The sequence below is a fragment of the Indicator indicator genome, chromosome 6 (genome assembly GCF_027791375.1).
Source record: "Indicator indicator isolate 239-I01 chromosome 6, UM_Iind_1.1, whole genome shotgun sequence".
Taxonomy (NCBI): domain Eukaryota; kingdom Metazoa; phylum Chordata; class Aves; order Piciformes; family Indicatoridae; genus Indicator; species Indicator indicator.
This window is the reverse complement of record NC_072015.1, coordinates 39340400-39352788: the sequence shown is the minus strand read 5'-3', so window position 1 is coordinate 39352788 and position 12389 is coordinate 39340400. Positions and strand designations below refer to the sequence as shown.

Below are 12389 nucleotides of genomic sequence, written 5' to 3'. Positions count from 1 at the left end.
AGATGGTAATCTTGAAATCCAAAAAGAGAGAAATTTTAGTAATGCCTTTGGGTGATTAATAACTGGTTTCTCCTGCAGAATGTTAAAATATTAATACCATTCTTCAAACATGACACTGGGCATTTAAACATAGTGCTCCAGCTCATGTGTGAGTTGTAGTTACAGTTGAGCATGGAGAAAAGCTGACTACAGCTGAACCTGTTGAAATTTTTGTAGAGAAGCTTAGCACAGCCCAGATGAATTAGCTGGCAGAAGACCTCAGCAAAAAAAAGTATTGAGAAAAAGATATGTCAGGCACAGCCTGTGACTCTGAAGAAAAGCATTGCTGGAAGCACTGATTAGGTTAATTTGAAAAATCACATTTGGTTTTCTTTAGCATGTGCTCTACCCCGAAATACACAGAACCACAATATCCAGTTCTTCCAATATTTTCCAGGTTTCCTAAGAGCCTGCAGTAGTAGCTTGACACTGATGGCCTGACTAAAGAAAGCAGAGGGCAGGCACTGTGAAAACTTGAAGCTAAACTATAAATAATTCAGGCACAGTTCCATCAACTCTATTGAAAACAAGAGAATTCATTGAAAGTCTTAAAGATAAGAAATGCATTTTATCAGGCTACTTGATTTATAATATTATTTGGCCTTTTTTTTTTTTAAGGTGCTAATCAAAAATTCATTAAAAAAAGTGAAGTTTAGGTCTGAGTGTCATCTGACACTATGATGTCTAAGATCCTCTGTTGGTACCTAAATGATGTGAACTTTCATCCTGTCTTTTTAGGTGAGGAATCATAGCCCCAAGACTGCAATACCTGCTGAAGGACAGAACTTTTGCCCTTGCTGGAAATAAATATTTGGAGAGGACAGTAAGTTTTTACCCTTTAGAGCAAACCAAAATACCTTCCTTTTACAGAATCACAGAATCAACCAGGTTGGAAAAGACCTCAAAGATCATCAAGTCCAACCTATTACCTAATACCTAACACCTGCTGACTACTAAACCATGGCTCGAAGTGCCACATCCAAGCTTTTTCTGAACACCTCCAGGGACAGTGACTCCAGCACCTCCCTGGGCAGTACATTCCAATGGCCAATTAGTCTTTCTGTGAAGAACTTTCGCCCCACCTCCAGCCTAAACCTCCCCTGGCACAACTTGAGACTGTGTCCTCTTGTTCTGCTGCTGGTTGCCTGGGAGAAGAGACCAACCCCCACCTGGCTACAACCTCCCTTCAGGTAGTTGTAGATGGCAGTAAGGTCTGCCCTGAGCCTCCTCTTCTCCAGGCTAAACACCCCCAGCTCCCTCAGCCTCTCCTCACAGGGCTGTGCTCCAGACCTCTCCCCAGCCTTGTTGCCCTTCTCTGGACACATTCAAGTATCTCAATGTCCTTCTTAAATTGAGGAGCCCAGAACTGGACACAGTACTCAAGGCGTGGTCTAACCAGTGCTGAGCACAGGGCAGAATGACTTCCTTGCTCCACAGGATGCAGGCCAGGATGCCATTGGCCTTCTTGGCTACCTGGGCACACTGCTGGCTCATGTTCAGCTGCTGTCAACCAGTACCCTCAGGTCCCTTTCTGCCTGTAGCGCTGCATGGAGTTGTTGTGGCCAAAGTGCAGAACCTGGAACTTGGACTTGTTGAATGCCTTATGAGGAGAGGCTGAGGGACCTGGGGCTCTTTAGTCTGGAAAAGAGAAGATTTAGAGTGGATTTAATAAATGTTTATAAATATCTGAGGGCTGGGGGTCAGGAGGGAGGGGACAGGCTCTGCTCACTTGCTCCCTGGGATAGGACAAGGAGCAATGGATGTCAGCTGCAGCACAGGAGGTTCCACCTCAACACAAGGGAGAACTCCTTTACTGTAAGGGTCACAAAGCACTGGAACAGGCTGCCCAGAGAGGTTGTGGAGTCTCCTTCTCTGGAGACTTTCAAGGCCCATCTGGATGTGTTCCTCTGTGACCTGAGCTAGATTGTATGGTCCTGGTCTGGCAGGGTGGTTGGACTCGGTGATATCTTTGGGTCCCTTTCAACCCCTGACATCCTGAGATCCTGTGAAGCAAAGCAAAACAAAGCAAAGCAAAGCAAAGCAAAGCAAAGCAAAGCAAAGCAAAACAAAGCAAAACAAAGCAAAGCAAAGCAAGGAAAAGCAAAATCAATTTAGTTTCCAGCAAAGTCAAAACATGTTAGTGTATACTGCAGTAAGCAAAACTGTATTGTGTAGATTCTAACCTGATTCCCTGAAGTTGTCTGGCTATTTCTGACTACTGAGACAAATTAGAAGGGGGAGGACAGAAAGAAATCAGGGACAGCATGGGTTTACTGGTAGATGCTAGCATAATACCTTATTCCCAGCACGGTAGATGGAGTAATCATACAACATAAGGTCCCCTCTACCTGTCATAAACAAGGATCATTGCATAGTGCAGCAGGTACATGGCATTATCCTACCTGCTTTAGCCCTTCCTTCTAATTTAAAAGTACTGCTCCTCAATAAAATTCGTGGGGTTTTCTGTTTGTTTGTGTTGGTTTTGGTTTTTTGTTTTATTTTTTTTGTTTCCCAGAATTTCCTTTACATTTTAGGATGCAATTTTCCATGGCTCACAGCAGTGTCATCATGAAAGCGAACACCGTTTTTAAACACATTAAAGGATTAGGTTTCAAACTATACAACTCTAAAAATCTTAGTGGTCTTACCTATAATTTACCCAGTGATCACTGGGAATTTGCATTGTATTTTAGAGGAAAAGAAAAGTTGTCTCCTGTGTTGAGAGGCAATTTTTATACTTCAAAATCTACTGCACGGGTAACGAAGTTATTAATGTTTCAAGTCCTAACCTTTTTCACTGGCTACATTGCATTGTGTAATTATGCAAAATTGATTGACCTGAGAAATGTGCACATTTAAAACACATTTTTGGGTTTAAAAATAAGAAAAAAAGTGATCTGTGGTAGAGGTTCCTCCTTGTCTCTGCTTCTCCCCATTTAATGAACTAATTGCAGGAAAAAGAAAGCACATTTAAGAAACTGAGTGAGAATATTCAGTTCTCTACTTCCTGTCCTGTGTGTACAAAATCCATGGAATAACATTGAGCAGAAACCATCCCATGGCCAGGAACACTTAATAAAACACACTTGCTCCAGGAAGTAACTGGATTGCAGAAACATGATGATCTTAATGCCAAGCTTCATCCTCTAAGCTGCCAAAGCACTCTACACTCCCATTCTCTCTGAAGGTCAATCACAGCCTGGGCTGCATCAAGAGAAGCATAGCCAGCACGGTGAGGGAGGTGAGGGCTCCAGCCCTCTGCTCTGCTCTGGTGAGACCCCACCTGGAGCACTGCATCCAAGTTCTGGAGCCCCTGTTACAGGAAGGATCTGGAGGAGCTGGGACATGTCCAGAGAAGAGCCACGATGATGATCAGAGGGCTGGAGCTCCTCTGCTATGGAGACAGACTGAGAGAGCTGGGGCTGTTCAGTCTGGAGAAGAGAAGGCTCCCAGGAGACCTTTTTGTGGCCTTCCAGTATCTGAGTGGGCTACAAGAAAGCTGGGGAGGGACTGGGAGAGGGAGTGATAGGACTAGGGGGAATGTAGCAAAACTAGAAATGGGTAGATTCTGATTGGATGTTAGGAAGAAGTTTTTCCCCATGAGGGTGGTGAGACACTGGCACAGGTTGCCCAGGGAGGTGGTGGAAACCTCATCCCTGGAGGTTTTTGCAGCCAGGCTGGATGTGGCTGTGAGCAACCTGCTGTAGTATGAGGTGTCCCTGCCCATGGCAGAGGGGTTGGAACTTGATGATCCTTGAGGTCCCTTCCAACCCTAACAATTCTATGTTAAACCAGCTGTGAGTTTGTACTCATATCCTCATCAAGGTTGTCCTCCCTCCACTAATCAAGTCATCTATCCTGCATCCATTAAGTGAGCAGGCAGATGGGCTGGGTCTTCCACACAATTAGCTGCACATTTTATTTTAGGCATACACAAATGATCACGTACTTCCAACAAATCCCATGGTCTGACTTACCATACCAGCTGGAGGCCTGTACTGGAACTTACAATTCCATGAGATTCTGATCTCCTGTATCTACAAGATGAGCGAATTTATTGCTGCCCTTTCACCTTTCCACACCAACTAGCTTACAGCTACCTTATAAACGATAAAATGGAAATAAAGTTTTTAATTGGGAAAATATTTTTCTAGTTTTCCAGCAACTACAAAGCATCCAAAGGTATTTTAGTTTTACAACATGAAAATTGATTTCAGTTCCTGGCTTCTAACTGAAGATCAAGGAAAGTACAAGCTATGCAATTATTACTATTATTATTATTATTAGCAGTAGTAGTAGTTTTGCTTACTAATGTAATGAGATGATCCAATGTTCAGTGTGAGACCTGTATGACAAAGACCACTAAGAGACTTACAAAGGGACATTTTTCTCTATTATTCAATCTTTTAATGACAAAGCCTAGAAATGCTATGTAACAAATATTTCAAAAGGTAAAATTATTTTCAGGATTTAAATCCATTTAATTATGGAAAGGTTTCACTAGCATGTCTAGCTGCAAACTGCAGTGTCGTGTCCAACAGGTCTAGGGAAGTTCTTCTACAATACACTAGATTCAAAAAACATTTCTAGGAATGCAAAACTAAATGTTATAATGCAGTTGGGTCCTAGTTTGGGCTAGAACTAAACTAATTCTATTCAGTGATTTTACTTTTCATCCCAGTCTCTTCTAAGTGCACTTTCTGCCTGTAGCAAATGGAATAGATAAAAAATATCCAGGAACAATTAACTTTTCCTACTGCAAATGCTTGTTTATAAGAAGAATTAGTAGATCTCTCACTGCTTATGGCATACTATCTAACCTCAGAAGGGTAAGTTGAGGTGTGATGGACCCTGCCTTCTCTCTGGGCCCAGTAACAAGTCTGTCACAAGAAGTGTGCATGAGGAATAGGCATTTTCCACCTCCATGTAAAATTGCAGTTATGTTTGCAGGGGAGTACCAGGCTTGTATGAATTTATCACCAAGAGTTGATTCTCCTCACAGAGCCTGAGGAGAAGAACCACAGAAACACAGAAACAACAAGGTTGGAAAAGACCTCAAGGATCATCCAAGTCCAACCTGTCACCCAAGACCTCATGACTACTAAACCATGGCACCAAGTGCCACGTCCAATCCCCTCTTGAACACCTCCAGGGATGGTGACTCCACCACCTCCTTGGGCAGCACATTCCAACAACTCTTTCTGTGAAGAACTTTCTCCTCACCTCGAGCCTAAACTTCCCCTGGTGCAGCTTGAGACTGTGTCCTCTTGTTCTGGTGCTGGTTGCCTGGGAGAAGAGACCAACCCCCACCTGGCTACAACCTCCCTTCAGGTAGTTGTAGACAGCAATGAGGTCACCCCTGAGCCTCCTCTTCTCCAGGCTAAACACCCCCAGCTCCCTCAGCCTCTCCTCATAGGGTTTGTGTTCCAGGCCCCTCACCAGCTTCGTTGCCCTAACCTGGTTCAGCTTCTGGGGAAACAGAAACTGCCTTTCACCATGAGGTACATCTTACCTGCTCCTGGGCATAATCACTTCAAAGCCCTCCTAACACTGAATATAGTGGTGTATGTATCTCACAAACCCCAGCCTGTAGTTAAAAACAGAATTTAACCCTGAAAATTCATAGAAGTTACAGAATTGTTAGGATTGGAAGGGAACTCAAGGATCAGCCAGTTCCAACCCACCTGTCATGGGCAGGGACACCTCACACTACAGCAGGTTGCTCACAGCCACATCCAGCCTGGTTGCAAAAATCTCCAGGAATGAGTCTGCCACCACCTCCCTGGGCAGCCTCTTCCAGTGTCTCACTACTCTCATGGTGAAAAACTTCTTCCTAACATCCAATCTGAATCTTCCCATTTCTAGTTTTGCTACATTCCCCCTAGTCCTATCACTCCCTGACACCCTAAAAAGTCCCTCCCCAGCTTTCTTGTTGCCCCCTTCAGATACTGAAAGGCCACAAGAAGGTCTCATCAGAGCCTTCTCTTCTCCAGACTGAACAGCCCCAACTCTCTCAGTCTGGCTCCATAGGAGAGGTGCTCCAGCCCTCGGATCATTCTCATGGCCCTTCTCTGGACATCTTCCAGAGCCTCCAGATCTTTCCTGTAATAGAGGCTCCAGAACTGGATGCAGTACTCCAGGTGGGGTCTCACCAGAGTGGAGTAGAGGGGGAGAATCACCTCCCTTGACCTGCTGGCTATGCTTCTCTTGATGCAGCTCAGGCTCTGGTTGGCTTTCTGGGCTGCAAGTGCTCACTGCTGGCTCATGTTGAGCTTCTCATCCACCAGCACCCCCAAGTTCCTTTCTTTCTGTGCTGTTCTCAAGCCAGTTACTGCCCAAAGGAAAACACCTGAGGACAACGTTTTTCAGAAGCTTCTGTAGCCCACTTATAGCAGTGGACATATAACATTTGCAACACTTTAACAAAGGTTAAACTATTTTCCATGAAATGTGAGATTACTTTGATTTTATAAACAGTTTAATTTAGTGGGAGGTTAATAATGCATGGCAATTGTTTGTTCAGGTCTCATTTAATGCTCAAAATTGTTCCTCTGAATTGAAGACATCATAAGCCCAGCCAAATTTAAAAATACAGATATTTTAGAGTAGATTGATAGTCTTAGCAACCAATGGAATTATTTAGAAGGGGTAGATGTGGTAATTTTAGGCTGTGCCTGGAAAATTTTCCACAGATCTTGAACAGAAAGTAGTAGAATGTAAATAAATCACCATTGGATGCAAATAGGAAAATAATGATAAGGTGTAAATAATCCCATTCATTGGGCAGATACCTAACATAAAAGTTACTTTGTTAAACTAACTCTTGCTCTTTTTGGCTTCCTCACTCTGGCAGATACTAACTTGTGCTTCTGCTTGGCTTTGCTGACTTGAATGTGTTCTTCTTGTGGTTAAGTAACTAACAGCAACTCTGCAACTCTGCTCTTGTCCCATGTACAGGGGGGTAGGGAAGGGAGCAGGGAGAGGAAGCTATTAGTGGCCCCCTGGTTTGTCCAAGGGGGTCCTTGTGCTGTTTATAAACTGTACATATATGCAAATATTGCATAATTTCAACATATTCAGTGCATTCCATATTTTAGATTGTAGTTTGGCTTGTCAACACAACTTCATTTGCCTTCTAACTGAGCTGGTCTGGCAATTTTATGTTGAGGGGGGAGGGGGTAATTACAACCCACCACATTTAGCAGTGTTTTCTTCACCTCCCTGGTCTCTTTTTGCATTAAGAAAAAAAAAAATTATGATCAAATCAGTTGAGAAGCCATATTTTAAATGAAGGTTATTTGTCACTGGATTTGACCCCAATTTTCACACAGATATGAGAAAGTGACCTATACCAGTGAGTTCTCATAGGGAAATTGTACTGATATTGACATTCATTAAATCACTTCCCAGTATGGTACTGAGCAGAGTCACATTCTAGGTCATGTGTGGGCCCTACACCTATTTCATCAGGCATTGTTTAAGAAAAAAAAGGAAAAAAATGTCACAGCTAAGGTGATGATGTTATTAACTTGGTAAAAAAAAGCAATTAAAATCTTCAAAGAGTGAACTTTCAAACAGTGCAGCAATGCTTAAATGTCATATTTCTGTTGCAAATGTATTTTTAATGATAACATTTCTTTGTAATGTAAATCAGGCTCCTCTCAATTATAACATGTTAATCAAGTTATTTTTCAATTGCTGCCTACCCATCAGTGCCTCCAAGCCCATCACATGTCACTCTGTAAAGGCATACTAATTACTTGATTATATTATAGTCAACTTCTTAAAACCCAACTATTCTCATCAAGAGTGCATATTGTGTGTAAATTTGTCTGTTGTGGGGGGAGGGGAAAGCAGAAGGCACACTTGCATCCCCCAGATGCAGTCCAACTGAAAAACCTTCAGAGTACCTTAGCATGCAGGACTTGATGCTAGAAACTGGAAACAAGGGGAAAAATATGTACCCACATGCTGCTTCCTAATATCTCATACACATGTGATTCCTGATTGACATGTCTGGGAAGGTTAAGGAAAAACATAAGGTTGAGATTCATAGATTCATAGAATGGTTTGGGTTGGGAAAGACCTTAAAGGTCATCTGGTTCCAACCCCCCTGCCACCAGAGTAGGTTGCTCAAGGCCTCATCCAGCCTGGCCTTGGAGCACCTCCAGGGTGGGGGCATCCACAGCCTCCCTGGGCAATCTGGGCAATCTGTTCCAGTGCTTCCTCACCCTCACTGTAAAGAATTTCTTCCTAATGTCCAGACTATATCTCCCCTCCTCAAGCTTCAATCCTGATCTTCCAATAGAGATTACCAACTGACTGAGGCAATTTTATCTCATTTAATTTGTCTCATTTCATGAAACACAAGCCAAGCTGTAAAGAAGGAGCTGTGCACACAGTTCGAGTTGGCAAACCCCATGCTTTGGTAGCCAGCAGGTGGATGTGGTGCTCTCAGGATTCCACTTCAGAGGAGGAACTTAACAGGCACTGATATAGGCTGGACAGGGACTGACATGAGAGCAGCGCTGAAGAAAAGGACTTGGGGGTGCTGGTGGATGAGAAGCTCAACATGAGCCAGCAGTGAGCACTTGCAGCCCAGAAAGCCAACCAGAGCCTGGGCTGCATCGAGAGAAGCATAGCCAGCAGGGGGAGGGAGGTGATTCTCCCCCTTTGCTCCACTCTGCTGAGACCACACCTGGAGTACTGCATCCAGTTCTGGAGCCCTTATTAAAGGAAAGATCTGGAGGCACTTGAAGGTGTCCAGAGAAGGGCCACGAGAATAGATCGAAGGGCTGGAGCTCCCCTGCTATGGAGACAGACTGAGAGAGTTGGGGCTGTTCAGTCTGGAGAAGAGAAGTCTCTGAGGAGACCTTCTCGTGGCCTTCCAGTATCTGAAGGGGGCTACAAGAAAGCTGGGGAGGGCCTTTTTAGGGTTTCAGGTAGTGATAGGACTGGGGGGAATGGAACAAAACTAGAAATGGGAAGATTCAAATTGGATGCTAGGAAGAAATTTTTCCCCACGAGGGTGGTGAGACACTGGAAGAGGTTGCCCAGGGAGGTGGTGGAAGCCTCATCCCTGGAGGATTTTTGCAACCAGGCTGGATGTGGCTGTGAGCAACCTGATGTAGTGTGAGGTGTCCCTGCCCATGGCAGGGGGTTTGGAACTAGATGATCCTTGAGGTCCCTTCCAACCCTAACAATTCTGTGATTCAATGATTATATTTTCTCTTTTTTATGAAGAAGAATGAGATGATTATTTAAGAATGATTCAAAGTGTATACCTCAAATGCAGAGCAGGATTTGATTGGGTAGAGACAAATTTTGGTGACAATGATGGGACTGCCAGCTCTTCTGCACGTTGGTACTGCAGTCTCAGAAACAGCTGCCCTTATGCTTTCCACTTCAGACTCTGGTGGCTGCCAGCTGACAGTTGTCTTTGTTGCAGAAAAATTATTCCTGAGTTCTCTGTCTGAAATGTGTGGCATGGGAGACAATTCCTCTATGTTGTTAAAGGACGAGTGGTCATCTGGGACAGACTCTGTTGTCAGCTTTGGAACAGACTCTGTTGTCAGCTTTGGAACAGAAGGCTGCAAGAGATCCTCAGTGTCCAACTTGGATAGTCTGGTGGCTATGATGAACTTCAAAAAAGTCTGTGCATCTTCAAAAGAAGACATATAACCAAAGGATATTCTCACAGAACCAGTGGGCTGTCCATCAACTAGGTCTATATCATCTCCACAGACATGGCCAGCCTAGTTTGAAAGGAGACAAAACCCAGAGAGCTATTATGACAAATTTTGCTTTATTTCCTTCTAATTTTATTGTTATAAACAAGTCTTAATTCTAACCTGAAAAATAATTTCCAAAAAATACAAACTTAGCTCATAAATACAAAGAGAGAATGGAGAAAAAAAAAAATCCTACCTGTCTTTCATTTATTTGAGCTGGGAAGAAGATACTGTTGAGATGCTTGTCCTATTCTAGCCTAAGGCAAGACAGGTTTCTCAGAAACATGTCAATAGTCAGAAAGAGTTTGTATGTCCCAGGGTGGCCTGTTAGCTAGGGTAGTCTCCAGGTATATCTCATCTGCATAGCTCCCTGGGATTTAAACTGGGATTTTACATTTTCTGATATCTGCTGTCAGAACAGTTCCATTTTATGCTATCAGTGGATTATTCATGGCTTGTGTTAAAGAACATACAGCTCCAACATCCAAAATGACTTCCCTTGACACTGGGATATGTATAAAATCTGTCCTGCAGATACTGCCAACATGTTGCTATCAGGATGGAAGGAAATAGCCTTCTCCCTAATGTTTTGTCCTTTGAAGAACACAAGTTGCCACTGTTGATCATAGATACCTCTTCATTTCATACATCCTCACACAGCACTTTCTGGAAACCTCTTCCTTAGAGCTGAAGTTTCTCCTTCAGTAAAAGGTTCAGAGAATGCTGCCACACACTAGATAAGCTAGAGGACCTTTTCCTCACCCATCTCCCATTACCTCACTAGTGGGCACAAAGTTTAGTCCTAAGTCAGCATTCTTATTCCTGTGAATGTAAAAGCTGTGGGGATTTTTGGGTGTGGTGGGTTTTTTTTTTTTTTTGTTGGTTGGTTGTTTTCTTTGTTTGATTGATTTTTAACCCACAAAAGTCCATGTGTTTATGTATTTCTGTTACTAAAAAAAAAAAAAAAAAAAGAAGAAGAGAAAAAAAAAGGAACTGTGAATAGATTATTCACATAAGGGCCTTTTAAAGCAAGAAATGTCCTAGTTCCTTGAGGACAAAAACCATTTATACAAGTAGAAATAATTAAAAAAAACCCCACAACCCTGTATGTCAATGCATGCAATAGAGGACTTAATATTTTGATGTAGTGTGATGTAGTTTTTTTATCCTTGACAATAAAACAGAAATAACCTTTGCAAAGTTGCATCTGTTAATATACATATACCCCTTCTGCTAAATATTGATTGAGTGACTGATGAGAAAGATTCCTGCTGAGTGAGTAAGTAAATGAGTTCCTACAACAGGAACAACAATGTGCTCTTGTGGCCAAGAGAGCCAATGGGATCCTGGGGTGCATCAAGAAAGGTGTGTCCAGCAGGGCTAGGGAAGTTCTTCTACCTCTCTACTCTGCCCTGCTGAGACCACACCTGCAATCCTCTGTCCAGTTTGGGGCTCCCCAGTTCAAGAGAGACAGAGACCTGCTGGAGAGAATCCAATGGAGAGCCACGAGGATGCTTAGGGGACTTGAGCATCTCCCCTGTGAAGAGAGACTGAGAGCCCTGGGGCTGTTTAGTCTGGAGAAGAGAAGACTGAGAGGGGATCTGATCAATGTCTATCAATATCTGAGGGGTGGGTGTCAAGTGGAGGGGGCCAGGCTCTTTTGGGTGGTTCACAGTGGTAAGACAAGGAGCAATAGGTTCAAACTAGAACATAGAAGATTTCAGCTCAACATGAGGAGAAACTTCTTTCCAGTGATGGTGACAAAGCATTGGAATAGGCTGTCCAGGGGGGTTGTGGAGTCTCCTTCTGTGAAGATTTTCCAAACCCACCTGGATGCCTTCCTGTGCAGACTCCCCTAAGTGATGCTGCTCTGGCAGGGGGGTTGGACCTGGTGATCTCTGGAGGTCCCTTCCAGCCTCTGATATGCTGTGAGACTGTGATACCTAACATCTTAAGAAAACTAATCACACTTTTCAAGGACTCTTCAGGACAGAAATTCTTCCCTCAGAGGCATTTTATACATGGAAAACTTCATCAGAGGTGGAAGAGTACAGTCAGCACCCTGGGAAAAGGCGAAACAAAAGCACATGTGCAAATAATTCAGTACAAGACGCTGCTCCCTACATAGTAGCACTTAGGAGAAGGTTCCAGAATAAGGACTGCTTGACTGCACTACCTCATCACACCACTTTTGGCATGTTAAGTGTCTCTAAGTTTGGGTTTGGCTTTTCCTCATTTAAATATTCAGCCTTGTTGACGTGATACAGACTGATAAGGTGCCACCCATTCCTTAGCAAGATCCTTCCTACATCAATACACCCAAGAACATTGCATCTGGTCATCTGGCATTTTGCAGTTCAGCAGAAGAGTAGCTGGTTTTCAGCTTTCTCAGAGCACCTTGGGGAACCTGCTCCCTCTCAAAAATTCAGGCACCACTCATCTGCTGTTAGACAGATGTTGCAGGAGGTAACTATAAACACAGAAATAGCCACAGTAAATCAAAGCACAATTTTGCCAAGGAAAGTATTAAGGAGCTCTCCTTTAAGAACTCATGCTATCAATCCTGCATATAAATGTGTTTGCAGAAGTTATCTAAATGTCTCTGTGAAATTACAAGGG

At 43.3% G+C, this 12389-nt stretch overlaps 1 protein-coding gene across 1 annotated transcript in view; it reads right to left on the bottom strand.

Annotated features, from left to right (window-relative positions):
* MOCOS (molybdenum cofactor sulfurase) overlaps nucleotides 1-12389 on the bottom strand; it is a 238669-nt gene that overhangs the window by 36803 nt on the left and 189477 nt on the right. The window contains exon 8 of the mRNA XM_054381619.1: nucleotides 9324-9794. Coding sequence (XP_054237594.1) covers nucleotides 9324-9794 — 471 coding nt within the window. The remainder of the gene's footprint in view (nucleotides 1-9323; nucleotides 9795-12389) is intronic.